The sequence below is a fragment of the Xiphophorus couchianus genome, chromosome 5 (genome assembly GCF_001444195.1).
Source record: "Xiphophorus couchianus chromosome 5, X_couchianus-1.0, whole genome shotgun sequence".
Taxonomy (NCBI): domain Eukaryota; kingdom Metazoa; phylum Chordata; class Actinopteri; order Cyprinodontiformes; family Poeciliidae; genus Xiphophorus; species Xiphophorus couchianus.
The window spans coordinates 35,444,750-35,459,016 of record NC_040232.1 but is presented as its reverse complement, the minus strand read 5'-3'; the positions used below and the strand labels follow the sequence as shown (position 1 = coordinate 35,459,016).

The 14,267-nt window shown below is 38.8% G+C and overlaps 1 protein-coding gene across 2 annotated transcripts in view; it reads right to left on the bottom strand.

The window, feature by feature from the left end:
* The window catches only part of LOC114145100 (voltage-dependent T-type calcium channel subunit alpha-1I-like), a 194,018-nt gene that overhangs the window by 52,847 nt on the left and 126,904 nt on the right, over window positions 1-14,267 (bottom strand). For both annotated transcript variants that reach the window (XM_028018492.1, XM_028018493.1), the window contains 6 exons: window positions 12,365-12,531; window positions 10,157-10,227; window positions 9,438-9,930; window positions 7,284-7,384; window positions 1,328-1,451; window positions 83-151 (listed from right to left, as the gene is read on the bottom strand). In XM_028018492.1, coding sequence (XP_027874293.1) covers window positions 83-151; window positions 1,328-1,451; window positions 7,284-7,384; window positions 9,438-9,930; window positions 10,157-10,227; window positions 12,365-12,531 — 1,025 coding nt within the window. The remainder of the gene's footprint in view (window positions 1-82; window positions 152-1,327; window positions 1,452-7,283; window positions 7,385-9,437; window positions 9,931-10,156; window positions 10,228-12,364; window positions 12,532-14,267) is intronic.

Here is a 14,267-nt window from a genome sequence, read left to right as displayed (position 1 = left end):
AACAAGATGACTAAAATGACAGCAAAACAGGCAGAACTACAGCAAAAACAAAATAAGAAAAAAAGAGTTGGAAGCATTTTACCTTGACCGTCATCTCTGCGACAAAGATGGCCGTAAAGATGTAGTTTGAAAGGGTGAGAAACAGTCTTTCCTACAGTGCAAATAGACAATAAAAATAGTTTGATGGATATATAAAAAAAGGAAAATAATTGTTATTCTAATTGTTTGATACAGTTTAATAATTGTTTGACCCACCTAGAAGGTTCAAAGCAAAAAAATATTCAAAACACACTATAAATGTTAACCCTCTGCTGTGCTCTGAAGCCTCTCTGACAGGAGTTGTCAGAGAACAGCGATTTGGATCTTAAACTTGCCAGAAGTGTTCAGATTCAATTTAATTGCATCGCTTGCTTGAACGAACTGCTCAGCATCAAATCAAAATACACCCAGATGACAGAGCATAATGAACTGTTGGAAAACGTAGGATTGTTGAGGAACTCTCTTAAAGAGCGTTCATGAATTAGATTATTTTTTACATTAATAAGGGCCATTAAACTGGATTGAATCAGGATCAGGAGCGAAAACACGACTCCAGTCAAGGGCTGAAATCAATGGCTATTAAAAAATACTACAATAAAAGCATAAATAGTCCATGCTTTGGATGTGCAGTATGTTGTGTTAAATGGTTGAAACAATAATTTTGTCTTTTCTAGAGTCATTTTAAGTACAAGTCAATAGTTGGGTTGACTTTCCTTCTACACGATAGCAATTCCAACTTTTACTATTGAAACTTTTACTAAGTTTGAACTTCAAAATCACATGTATTATAAAAACTTTAAAATACAAGTAGCTATTTGTAGCTAGTAGCTTCTGTTGTAGCTAATGTATCTAGTAGCTACTTGTATTTAAAACCTGTTAAAATAGAAGTGATTTTAAAGTTCAATCAAACATATCAAGAGTAATGCTATTTTGTAGAATGAAAGTCTACCCAACCTTCCCTCTAAATTTGTGCACAGCTAGCTAGTGCATAAACTAGCAGGCTAGCTAGTTTAGCTAGCTAATTTGTGCATTAGCCATGCTAGTTTGTGAAGAGTGAGTTAATAGCTAGTTTTTTGTTAAAGAGTCAAACAGTTAAACACTTAAAGAGTTAATTTTATCATGAGTCTATTTTGTCATTATCAGATTGGTATTAATTTGACGCTTTTACTTTACTCAATCTGTTGTTCAGCTCTGAAAGAGTCAATAAAATCTGGCACTGCATATTTAACACTGCAAAATTTACTGCGTGTAGAGAATAATAAGTAACGGTGACAATTATTGTTCTTACCAGGCTTCCTTGTAGTATCTTAGGCCTTTCCAGAGCCACTGTGATGCAGTTGAGGAAGATAAAGACCAGGACCACGTAATCAAAGAGCTTATGAGCAATGATGGACTGACAGAGAAGCCTGAATCTGAGAGGACAGAGATACAATAATAGTATTTTAGCGCTTCACATAGATTTTCAATAAATACTTTTCAAATTCCAAATTCCAACACATGGTTATGTTTCAGTCTAAATATTACCAAAACATCTCATCATGATATATTGTATTATGTGTTCTGTACTTGTGTTTCAGATGACGTGCTGTTGTTTGGTCTTTTGTTGCTGACGTTCTCAGCATTGCCCAAAGGTTTTATTTTGAATAATAAGATTTCTTCTTCTCTGTTTACTTCCTGTTTTCTCTGTCTCCTATTGCCTTTGGGTCACTCATGTTGAGTTGTGCTCTGTTTTCTGTGTGTGTGCGTAGTTTCTGTTCAAACTTTCATTCCGTTACATCAGCGGTCTGTAACTCCAGTCCTGAATTACCTCCTTGGTATTGTCAGCAGTTTTTGGAAAAGCCTGGTTATCGCCTATTTATTTGATTCAGGCGTGTTGGAGCAGGGTTGCAAACAAACGTTGCAGAACAGTGGCACTCGGACAACTGGAGTTGCTGACCCCTGAATTGGAGTTTTGCTCTCAGATTTCTGACTCAGCTGCTTCTGCACCACTATTCAGTCTCTTGTCTGTGCCTCGTCACAACAATCATCTCTCCTGGTTTTCTTGGTCATTTGTTGGATTCATGTTCCAACTTCCAGTTCTAGTTTTACTAAAAGTTAAGTCTATCATTAAATCTCTTCATTTTGGATCTATTCCTCATCTTGCCTGCATTTTACATCAAAAACACATGTCCAAATTGAGACCTATGAGGCCTTCGCAGAGTGGTTGTGATTAAGTTAAGCACGCAAGAATAATTATTCCAATCAGGTGACTTTCGAAGTTGACTGCATTGGGTTTTTATATGAAATATAGGAATAATGTAGGTTAAATACCAGTAAAACATCTCAAATCATATTTGTAGAAAAACAAAGAAAAACATTTACTTCTTAATTATGTAGTTTTGTTCTACTTTATCCATTTCATAGTTCTTAAACAGTAATTATCTTAGTTATTTTTCTTTCTTTTTCTTCAGAATCCATGAACAGCTCAAGAGTATAGGAAATTACCAAGCATCTGTCCAATTACTGTACAAAGTATTGCTTTGGCAAGCTCGGCTTCATTTTATTCCGAGCAATTAATTTGATCTTTTGGGTAAAAAAAATAAAATAAAATAAAACACAAAAGTTTTCGAAAGGAAGGGAAAATCTTAGGAGGATAAAAAACAAAAAACAAAGCACTGCACTCAGAGTTGTGCTTCTCTCTTTCTAGAAAATTAGACACGGATCATGTCTGCAGTAAGTATAAGCTGAGAACTATATTAACTTCATGCACCACGAAAAAGCCATGAGGTGCTTGCTTTGTGGACATAAACGGCAAACGACTTGAGGAACCTCATGATACCTGCTGCTGCGCTTCGGCTGAGGAAATCAATTAGCTAATCTGGCTGCCTTTCCTGCAGACCAGGATAAACTTTCTGTTTATCTATCGACTTGGGGTAGCCGATAACGGGGACAGGGTAGCCATTGAGGCTACCCTGTCCCCAACGGCACAGATAACGACCATACAACCCACCTGGGTGGCTCATTCCTCCGTTAGGATGGATTCACACCAGCCCTGTTTAGTCTGTTTAACCAAACTTCAGCAGGTTTGCCTGGGAAGTCCAGTTCGCTTGGCGAGGCATAACAGAACTCTGATTCGGACCAAAAAAAAAAGGGTAGTCTGGTCCGCCTACAAGCCTCGGTCTCGGTTCGCCTGAAGTGAACTCCACTTCTTTTTTTTATGGTGGTTGGAAAGCAACGTATTGATGTGCCATACCGCCATCTACAGGAGTGGAGTGTGGACCAGGATGCTAAATGTATATTACCCCCTGCCCAAAACAAACAAACAAACAAACAAAACAAAACAAAAAATAAACAAACAAAAAACCCCGAAGTGAACAAGTTTTGAATGGATAGGACTGGAGACCTCTCCAAAAACAGGAAGTGAACTATAGTGCAGGGCATTCTGGGTAAATACAACCAAAGCAAATCTGTGAGTCTAATGCTAAAGGGAGAAATGGCTTGTGGAACGCCGCTCCATTTTGTTTCTTACATTTTGTAAAGAAGGAAATTGTGCGGAGGCTTTCATGTTGCTTTCTTCAGTGGCTTTTGAAGCAGCGCCACCACAGGTGAGGAAGTGGAAAGGTTTTCCAAAGAGTTTGGTTTGTTTGACAGTGCAGTGTGAAAGCGAATCGCAGCAGCTGAAAATCTAAGGGAAGGTCGCAGGGTCAGTCCCCAATCGAACCGAGTCTACCGGACTATCCGATGTGAAATCACCACAAGCGTGTCTTCTTTCCCTGTTTCTAGCTCCACCCGGGTCGACTTTTAACACAAACATATGCAAATGCCTACACACACAAACCCAAGCGTGTAAAGTGGAATGAGGCATAAACAAGGCAAAGACGTACATATGCTCACACACTCCCACACGCGCATATGCGGAGCCCCTCTGAACAACAACAGGCAGCAAGTTATTACCAGAGATGTGGCTGAACAAGAGCGCGGAACACAAAATGGATGCTTGACAGATGGCACCTGCCGGCGTGCCAACACACCGTCCTTTGGCTTGGCTTCCTTTAAGTGGTCATCAGCACACTAGGAGTCGGGTGAGCGAGCGAGTGAGTGGAGGACAGTGATTTTTCGTTCTTGCAGTGTTCATGGGGAGTTTTCTGCGGCCTCTGGAAAAGCAGCAGCTCAGCCACCGAAGAAACGTGCTGCATTATTCTTTTCTTTATTTAGCCATTTGTGGAACCAGAGAGCCATTTTCTCTTTTGGAACTGAAATTATGTGAAAATTGACTGCTTGCTCATTCCTCAATATTCCAGCAGGGCCTTAAACATTTCCAAACCTTTGTGTTTTTTGAAGGCGGCAGTAACTTCTAAAAGGATATATGTTTTTACACATTTGTTGAAAATGTCACTATGTCGTCCTAGTGCGGCATGAGACAGAAAATCTGTGAAAAAATTAAGATCCTCTGTCTTCTTCCAGTGCTAACTAGAAACAACCAATCAGAGCCAGGAGGCGGGTCTTACTGCTGTTAATCAGCTCTTGTAAATTCTCAGGCTAGTTAGCACAGCTGCCGAAAAAGGCATATAAAGGGTTTTCCTGTAATGGTTTCTCCACTTTTCGGACATTTACCAGCCAATACATGAGCTTAACTGAGAGCGCTTAGCCCCTCCCCCTGGCTCTGATTGGTTGTTTTTGGTCAGGAGCGGTTTCTTCAGATGGCAATAGTAGCTCAGGCTGTTGCCATTATAACAAACACTCACAACATGGTGACAGTTTTAAGAAATATCTTTAAAAAAAGAAACATTATTTATAAAAGTTTCACACTGCAGCTTTAAGGTTCTTTAAGTCTTACTGAGAAAACCGGCTTTCTTGGCACCGGAGCGCTAAACAAAGACTTAGCCGAACCGTTTTGCCAAAGTGCACCTCAACACAATGAGCACACATGCCCACCACATTGCTCTCCCCTCTGACAAGTGACATTTGTGGCATTTACATCCCAAGCTCAAGCCACTGCCAATCCTGCACTGGCTTGAATAAAGGTCAGCGGATGTTGTTTTTTGTTTTAATCACAGTTATTGGAGAAATATCCCAATCAATTAGAATTTGGGACTGAAAAAAACGATGTCCTGGCAGCAGACTACTTTCTCTAAACATTCGGTAACGCTGCAGAAACCACTGAACGCGTTCAACGTTTTATTTTTATTCCATTTTCTAACGACTGTCCCTCAGTCGTTTGCCCACTGACAGACTGAAATTTGCCCAGTCATCTTCTGAAAATGGGTTAAGGTGAGTCAGAATGGAGGGCGTTTTTTGACAGTTTCTCTGGTGACTTTGAGTGAAGACTGAAACTCTGCCAGCTTAGTGCTTCCAGTGTAGCTCTGCTGAGGGGTAACAGGTTTTTTACCAGTATTGGCCTTTATGTAGTACTTTTCATCTTTCCACCAAGTCAGACCAGCGGCCATGTCATGCTGAAAAAAAAGCAGTCCTACACATTGATGTCAGGTCAGGTTTACTTATAAGACCAATTTCAACAACAAGGCAGTTCAAAGTGCTTTAGAATATGAGCACATAACACAATAAACAATTATAAAACAAGCAAAAAATATATTTTGTAAAATGTCATCATTACAATTGTCAAGAATAATCACCATCAAATGTACACTGAACATTTTAATCAATGTTCCAGTTGTTATTAATTATTTAAACAACTCCAAACAGGTGGGATTTTGATTTAAAAGAAGTCAGTGTTTCGGTTTTCGGGATGCTTCGTCCAGATTTGTGGTGCACAGAAGCTGAATGCTGTTTCTCCTTGTTTGGTTCTGATTCTGGGGATGCAAACCAGAAGCAGAAGACCTGAGAGATCTGGAAGGTTGATACAACAACAGCAGATTGTGGTGCTAAACCTGGCAGTGATTTATAAACTAACAGTATTTTAAAGTCTGTTTTCTGAGCTGCAGGGAGCCAGTGACAGTAGAACCGGTGTGATGTGCTCTAACTTTCTGGTTTTAGTGAGAACTCTAGCAGCAGCATTCTGGATGTGAAGACACTGTTGCGGTAATTAATGCGACTAAAGATAAACGCATGGATGAGTTTCTCTAGATCTTGCAGAGACATTAGTCCTTTAATCCTGGAAATATTTCTTCAGGTGAAAGAAGGCCGACTTTGACACATAACTGTCTTTATGTGGCTCTGGAGGTTCAGGACCATCACTAGGCCCAGATGTCAAACCTGATCACTAATTTATATCTCTTTTAGCTGAAGAAGTGTACTGATTCTAGACCAAAAATAACTTCAGTTTTGTTTCTTGGGATTTTCTATTGGAGATTATTATTTAGTGTTATTCATACAGTTCTGAAGTGCATAACTAATAGTTGTTCTGCCAACAACTTCACCCACCTGTGCAGCAAGTTTGTCATAATTTATTTTCATTTCCCAAACCCCCATCACTGATGATTACGTGTTCATTGTTGATTTGGTCTTTAATTAAGCCCTGCCTGCGAAGATTGCTTTGTAGATTGATTTCCTGTGTTTATCTCTGCTCTGTCAGTAAACAGTTTTCCTCTCAATGCTATTCTCACTTGGCATTTCTATGTTTCAGCTTTGTTTAATAATAAATTAACACAATTGACTACAAAACTAAATATTTAATATTTGATATATATTCGTATATGTATACGCACAACAGTGTATTAGGGCCATTGTAGATATTTTAAAAAAGAAGTAAATTTCTCTGAAAATAAAACTCAGAAATTTTTTGATTAATTTCAAAAATTTTCTAAAAAAAACCCCAACATTTTCTGAGATTTTAAAGTCAAACATTTTTGACTTTGGAAACTTAGAAAATGTCCACATTTCCAAAATTTTATGATGTTTGGGAAATTTTGGAAGCTGTTTTCTAGAATATTTCTGAGATTAATCTCAAAATTTCTAAGTTCCTTGCACATTTTCAACTTTTATAGAAAGTTTATGGGATTAATTTAAAATGTGTTTTTTTTTTTGTAGTGGAAATTACTTTTTTCTTTCTTTTTTGGGGGGTCTGCAATGGCCCTAATACTTTGCCATACATATACTTTTACAAAAAGCCAAAATATTTTGTCTCATTCACTTCAATGATTTCTTAAGCTTTACATCTCAGAGCTGATTTACATGTTGTGGATTTGTAAAACTGCATTCTTTTTGATAACTTTTTGTGTTTAGACTTCAACAACATCTTAAAGAAATTATGTATTTTACCCAAATCATCTTTGAGTTTTATAAGTTAAAAGATTGTTTGTACTCACTTGTTTTGAGGAGAGAACATGTAGACAGACCAGTCCTCTCTAGTCTCACACCAGTCTGGTTTGTAAACCTCCATCATCTTCTGGATACGGAAGCACAAACTCTTTAATGAAAACAGAGAAAGGAGTGAATAAGAATCTGGTATAATGGTAGAAATAAAGGGTGTGCAAAGTTTTAAGTTTCCTGAAATCAAATCAAATAAAAAACAATAACATTGTATTGTTTTATATACTGTTTAGTTATTTACACATAGACAGTGTACAACATTTCTTTAACCTTTTAAGACGAGAGATTATGGCAAGAAAATGCTAATTTCCACCTGCAATTTTTGGACAGGTTGATGTAACCAAGTATGATTTAACAGATTATGTACTGGTGAAAATCCATCGAGTAATTAATTACAGGCATGTCATTATTCAGATCTCACTAAAACCCAAGCAAACCAAACAACAAACCAACAGGAAAAAAATAAACTATGTCTTTGCCTTTGTCAATAATGAGAACAAATCTGCTTACACCTTGTCCAAATTATTATGCAAATTGGATTTAAGTGTCATAAAGATAAAAATTTTTGTTGTGCTATTAAATGTATAGATGGTATTGTGTGTCAGGGCTCTTTGAATCACTATAATTAATTTCAGAGAGCTGGTTGATTAGTTTGTCTGGTGAGCTCAATTAAAGGAAATCTACTTAAGAAGGATGTTCCACATTATTAAACAGGCCACAGGTTTCAAGCAATATGGGAAAGAGAAAGGATCTCTGCTGACGAAAATCATCAGATAGTGTAGTGCCGTATGACAAGGTATGAAAACATTTGATATTTAACAAAAACTGAAGCGTTTATCGTACTGTGAAGAGATTTGTGGCTGATTCAGAACAAAGATGGGTTTGTACAGATAAAGGCAGAATGAGGAAGGTTTCTGTTAGACAAATTCATAGGATTAAGAGAGCAGCTGTTAAGATGCTCTTACAAAGCAGCAAACAGTTATTTGAAGCTGCTGGAGCCTCTGGAGCCTCAAGGTGGAGGATCCTCCAGAGGGTTGTGGTGCATGAACCCACTATTGGGCCCCTAACCAGAGCTCACAAGCAGAAACGGTTGCAGTGGGTCCAGCAGTACATGAAGATTCATTTTCAAACAGACTTGTTCACTGATGACTGCTGTACAACCCTGGATGGTCCAGATGGACGCAGTAGTGGATTGGTGGTGGATGGTGGATGGCCACCACGTCCCAACACGGCTGTGATGTCAGCAAGGAGGTGGTGGAGTCATGCTTTGGCCGAAATCATGGGGAGAGAATCATTGGTCGGCCCCTTCAGAAAATGACCTCAGCAAAGTAGATGGACTTTCTGACTGATCACTTTCTTTCATGGTTCAAAAAGAAGAGCCGTACCTTCAGTAGCAAAATCATCTTCCTGCATGACAATGAAGGCTGTAAGGAATACCACTGTGTCATTGGCTGCTATGGGCATAAAAGGGGAGAAACTCATGGTGTGGTCACCATCCTCCTCTGACCTCTAACCTCAACCCTATTGAGAACCTTTGGAGTTTCCTCAAGCAGAAGATCTGAGGGTGGAATGCAGTTCATATCAAACCAGCAGCTCTGGGAAGATATTCTGACATCCTGCAAAGAAATTCAAGCAGAAACTTTCCACAAACTCACAAGTTCAATGGATGCAGAAATTATGCTGTGATATCAAAGAAGGTCCTATGTTAACATGTAACTCTGTCTGTTAAGATGTTTTTGATTTAAATAGTTTTGATTTTAGTACATGTGACCACTTAATGCTGCACATTCAAAGAATGACCGTTTGCAGTTCTTTATAATCCATAAAATGCTTAGAAAATCTGCTGTGCATAATAAATTGGAACATTTTGCATTTTGAGTTTTTTATTTTTGAAAAAAAATACTGTTCTCCTGGGGAGCTTTGTTCAGGAAAATTTGATTTATACTGTAATAGTTCATGACTTGAAAATTAAACTGACCATCATTTGTATTGACCATTTAGGAAAATCAGAGAAAATATCACCTGCATAATAATTTGGAACACGGTGTATTTAACAGCAATATTATTGTCCAACGTGCAAACATGAGCAACTAGAAATGTAAAAGGGTATTGTACTGTTCAGAATATAATAATGGAGCCTGTCCACTCACATAGTCTGTTTCTTCATCTAGATCTGCTCTGTCCTTGCGTGCATTGACTTGAGGGAAGACATCGGTCATCAGATGGTTGTGGTGACCCGACGCCTTGCCGTTGCAGTCACGGTGGTCCACTCCCAGACCGCTGCCGGCTCCCGAGCCTCCGGTGAGCGAGCCCGCCGCCCCAGGCCCGCTCTTTCTCCCATGGTCGGGGAGCTGAATGGGCGGCGGTGCCGGAGCTTGTCCGCCTGTCCGGAGCAATTCTGGGAGTTCCAGGGAAAGAGCCCGCCGATCCCGTCTTCCTCCGAAATGTCTGGAGAGGAACATCGGGGGCGGCAGGGGATGATGGGAGTGATGCGAGTGGAGAGGGTGCGAGAGAAGGGACTCCTGCTCCGAAGCGTGGTGGTAGGAGTAGGGGGAGCAGGTGCTGCGCACGCGCAGGCTCCCGCCAACAGGGGGCGCCCCACTGAAACCATATGTCCGCCTACCAAGGCTGTTGGAGCTGGACCTGAAGAGCAGAAGATGAAAAGCAGAAATAAAAACCAACAAGTGCTCATGGCCAACTTATGAAATGTTAATGTTAAAGAAATCGACAATCTTCTGTGCATTTGCTGCAGTAATGGTTAACTGCAAAAACCACAGCTGAGACATGAATCACATATATGGACAGTTCAGGTTTCATATTAAGAATTTATTAAGACAAAATGTTAAATAAACAGCAAAGAATTGTCTACCTGCGACTCCATCCAGACTGTGGAGGAAAAGGTCGCCCCCAGTTGTGGTAGTTGGAACTGCGACCATGGCGCTGAAACATAAACACAAATAGTAAAAAGTACAGCTATCTAAACAGAGTCAAGATTTTGCTAAGGAGGTACACTGTAAATTGTAACGTTGTACATAATTGAAAAAATGAATGAATACAACTTGGCTTTGATCAAGTCCAGGGAAACTTTGAGAGTATATTGAATTACAGTGTTGACTTTAATTGAATAAGTTAATTAGATTTGACTTATGTTGCTTTGGCTATACTAAGCACTTGATTTAAATAGGTTAAGGGCCCTTTGAGGTAAAAACATTTTAAAAATTACATTATTTCAAAATTAACTAAGTTAATAAAGAAAGAAGCTTTCTTTTTTTACAAGAAGATTCAAGTTTAAAAAATGTGACATCAGAAAGCTGTGGGATTTATTCACATATACAAAAAAATTAAGCTTTAGGTGCCTTTTAAGTAATTACAGAACATAATTGATACTCAAATTTATTAGGTTAGCTTAATAAGTTAGTGCAGTAAAACTGTAACAAGTTAATGTTATGTTTCAGCACCACATTAACGGAGCCTGTTTTATCCACTACATACTATTCAGTATATGGCACGATGCGCTACCATCAACCACCATTTAATAAATAACAGTTATTTTACACATGAGACCAGGTTAGATTAGATAGTTTGGTAAAACTTTGACGGGTTGTGAATAAGACGGTCATGACATCGTCATAAACATGACATAACATCGGTCATGAACATGAGTAAGTCTTCATGAATATTTATGACTGTTGTCATAAAGTGTCATTCGGTAAATCATGACACTTTTAATACAAAGTTGACATTATTCAAAATGTCTTCGTTATGACAACTTGACATTAACCAAGAAATCATGATCCGACATAAATTTGTTCTAAAAGTATTACTGATTAAACTTTAAAAATTATGTAGCTTTATGTTATTAAAGCTAAAGTTGATGATCTGAGACAAGAGCAACAGAAAAAAGAAAAAATGAAGCTGAAACAAAAAACAAGTACAAGGGCACATGCAAACACAAAGCCTAATGTTCAAAGTTGAGTACTTCAGCATAAAGTATCACATTTTATGTACATCTAATTAACATTTGATAGCACTTTTTGTAATCTTGAATAGTAAGTCAAGGTATTTCCACCTCCAATTTGCACCAGATTTCAGTTCCCTATCAACAACAACAACAAAAAAATCATTTTGATTCAGAATCTATCAAACGCAGAAGCAACCCGTTAAAAAGAGTGACACCGATCGTATCACAGCGCCGCATCAAATCCAGTCCCATCAACACAGCGCAACAACAACAAAGCAAAGCAAAGCAGAGCAGAGCACCACTAAATGGATCTGATTCACACACCCTGGAGTGTGTTATCATCAAAGTGCTGACTAAATGAGCGCTGCCAAAACTTCAGCCGGAACAAAAAATAAAAGTTTTTCATGAACACCTCTCTTGAATGCCTGTCATCCAGTTGTTTTCAGCACCAGGTTCTACAAATGGTCCCTTGTTATAGAAAAAACCCTCAAAGGTATCTAAGTGAGGAGGATCTCATGCACACATTGAGTTTAGCATCATAACCTCTGAGGTACGAGCGCCGCCGCATTTCATTATCTCACCGATTACTTTGTTTTCACTTCTCTACATCTCCCTGCTGGAGTTGCCATCACATATTTATATATGTGTATATATTTCATAAGGCTTCAGTTCAGTTTACAAAAGGGAAAAAAAAGAAAAGAATGTATTTTGTGCATGTACATTAAGAGCTGGGTGCGTGCGGCTTACCCGAGGCAACTATGTAATTTTAATGAGGGGACTGAAACCGTACCAGAGCTGTAATGAATAGAATATACATCAAAGCGCATCAAACTCGATTCACTTGATCAAATCTAAAATCCCTCCCACACAGACATAGATGGCAGTGTTAGAAAACTAATCATACAACAATGTGCACCTGTTACAAAATCAGGGATTTTTTTGTGTGTGCTGATATAGCAACAAATTCCTCCTCCTGTATTCCATCATCGCAGCGGTGTCATAGCAACAGCAAACACACGCCTCAGTGAAATTATGACACGGAGTTTAAAAACAGCTAATGTGACATAAACTGCATGTTCAGTCTGTCTCTGTGGGGATGACAGAGCGATGAAGTACCAGAGAAAGGGAGCGTCTCTCCATGCTGCTCCACCCGAGGCTCATCAAGCTGCTCTTCCTCGACTCGATGGTGAAGCTGCGCTTCTCTGAGGAGTAGGACCCCCTGGAGCCCGACAGGGCCCCGAGCTCCAGGTGACCGTTTGGTGTCAGAGTACAAATCCTTGGATCTAGAGGTGAGTGAGGAGAGAATAAATAAATAAAAGTAAAGCATTGTTTTCCTTTTTGTGCTACAGTCTTTTGATTAAGGGTGTTTTCCACGCCTGACGGTCAAGTAGATTAGGTTCGATCAGGGATCAAAATCAAAACATTTGCTATGGGGTGCACCGATTTATCGGAGGTGATTTCCTGAATTTTGGGAGATTGGTGACTGGTCGAAATCGAAGCGCCCGTAATTTGTTGCATTTTCATCTGGCATGATTTGTTTTCACACTGCAGAGAATGAAAAACAAACAAGCAAAAAACCTGTTCCCCTCCTCGCCTGTGGTGGCGCTGCACCCAGAACCACTGAGGCAAACGACAAAATCCTCTGAAGAAAACGCAACTTAACTTCCTTCTTTGCAAAATGTAAACAAAAATGGAGTATGGTCATATTTCAGTGGTGGTAGGATTTATCTTTGGTAAAAGACCAAGAGCCATTTCTGCTGCTAGACTCGCACATTTGTTTTGGTTGCATTTACCCAAAATGCCCTGCGCTACAGTCCGCTTCCTGTTTTCGGAGCGCACCAGAGTTCACTTTAACCGAACTGGGACCTAGGATTTTATGCAGACCAGAGTTTGCTTTCTTCGTCAGAGTTCGAATACGAATACACAAACGAACTGGACTTTCCAGGTAAGTCTGATTCAAACGGACTAAACAGGGGTGCTGAGCATGCATCCTGCATCACAAAAAATGAAAAATCAGTGCATCTCTTATTAGAAAATAAGACTAGGCGAGTAGAAATTTACATTTTGTCTTGTCTGTCTTTAATTGTAGTGTAGAATTTTTCTTTGGAGTTCAACTCTTTGTGAAGATATAGAGTTTATAAAAAAAAGTCAAATATAATTTCATGATAAAAACATGTCTTAAATATCCTCAATACAGAAACCGAGTCCAGTTATGTGAAGAATCACACTTCACATAAACAGATCTGTCAGGAAGAAAAAGGGAAAACAATAGCTGTGTGTTTTGCTTATGTAAGTGGAAAGTGTGGACTCTTGTTGTTTTGGTTGTTAGGAAATAAGCCGAAGCTTTTTACACTGCAAAGATCATATCTGAAGAGCTGCTGGCGTTCCCTCGGCTGCAGGCTGAAACGGTTTGCTGTGAGATCAAATCAAAGATAAAAATGTATTTCATCTTGTAAAACTGCTGAATAAACCCTCTGAGCACAAACTCTGGGCAACAAACTTCTGTAATGTATTCAAAGGGAAAGAGCGAAACAAAAGGTTGTGAATTGGAAGGAAAATAATGCGTCGTTTTCAAGATTTGTTATAAATTGAAAACTGGAAAGTGTGGCATGACGTATGCGTTTTATTTTCAACAGTCTTTTTTTTTTCCCCACAAAATTTCAGAATGATGTTAAATTCATCTAATAGTTTAATGGTAAATGTTTTGGTTACATGCTTTTGCATTTTCATTGATTAAGATTATTTTTATGCTGCATGTGAATTTGTCCAAGATTCAAACAGTTTCTATTGGACACATTTTGAATGTGTGCTTTGGGATTTGAAATATTTTTTTTCTATCTCCATCACATTATCCTGTGTTGAGTAGAGATGCGCCAATCCGATAATAATATCGGTATCGGTCCCAATATAAAGAAAAAAAGTACCAGATCGGGTATCATGACAATGTGCCTGATAAAAATATGGCAGATCTATTCAGTCTAATTCTGTTATGTGCTCTGAATAATATTATGATTTATTA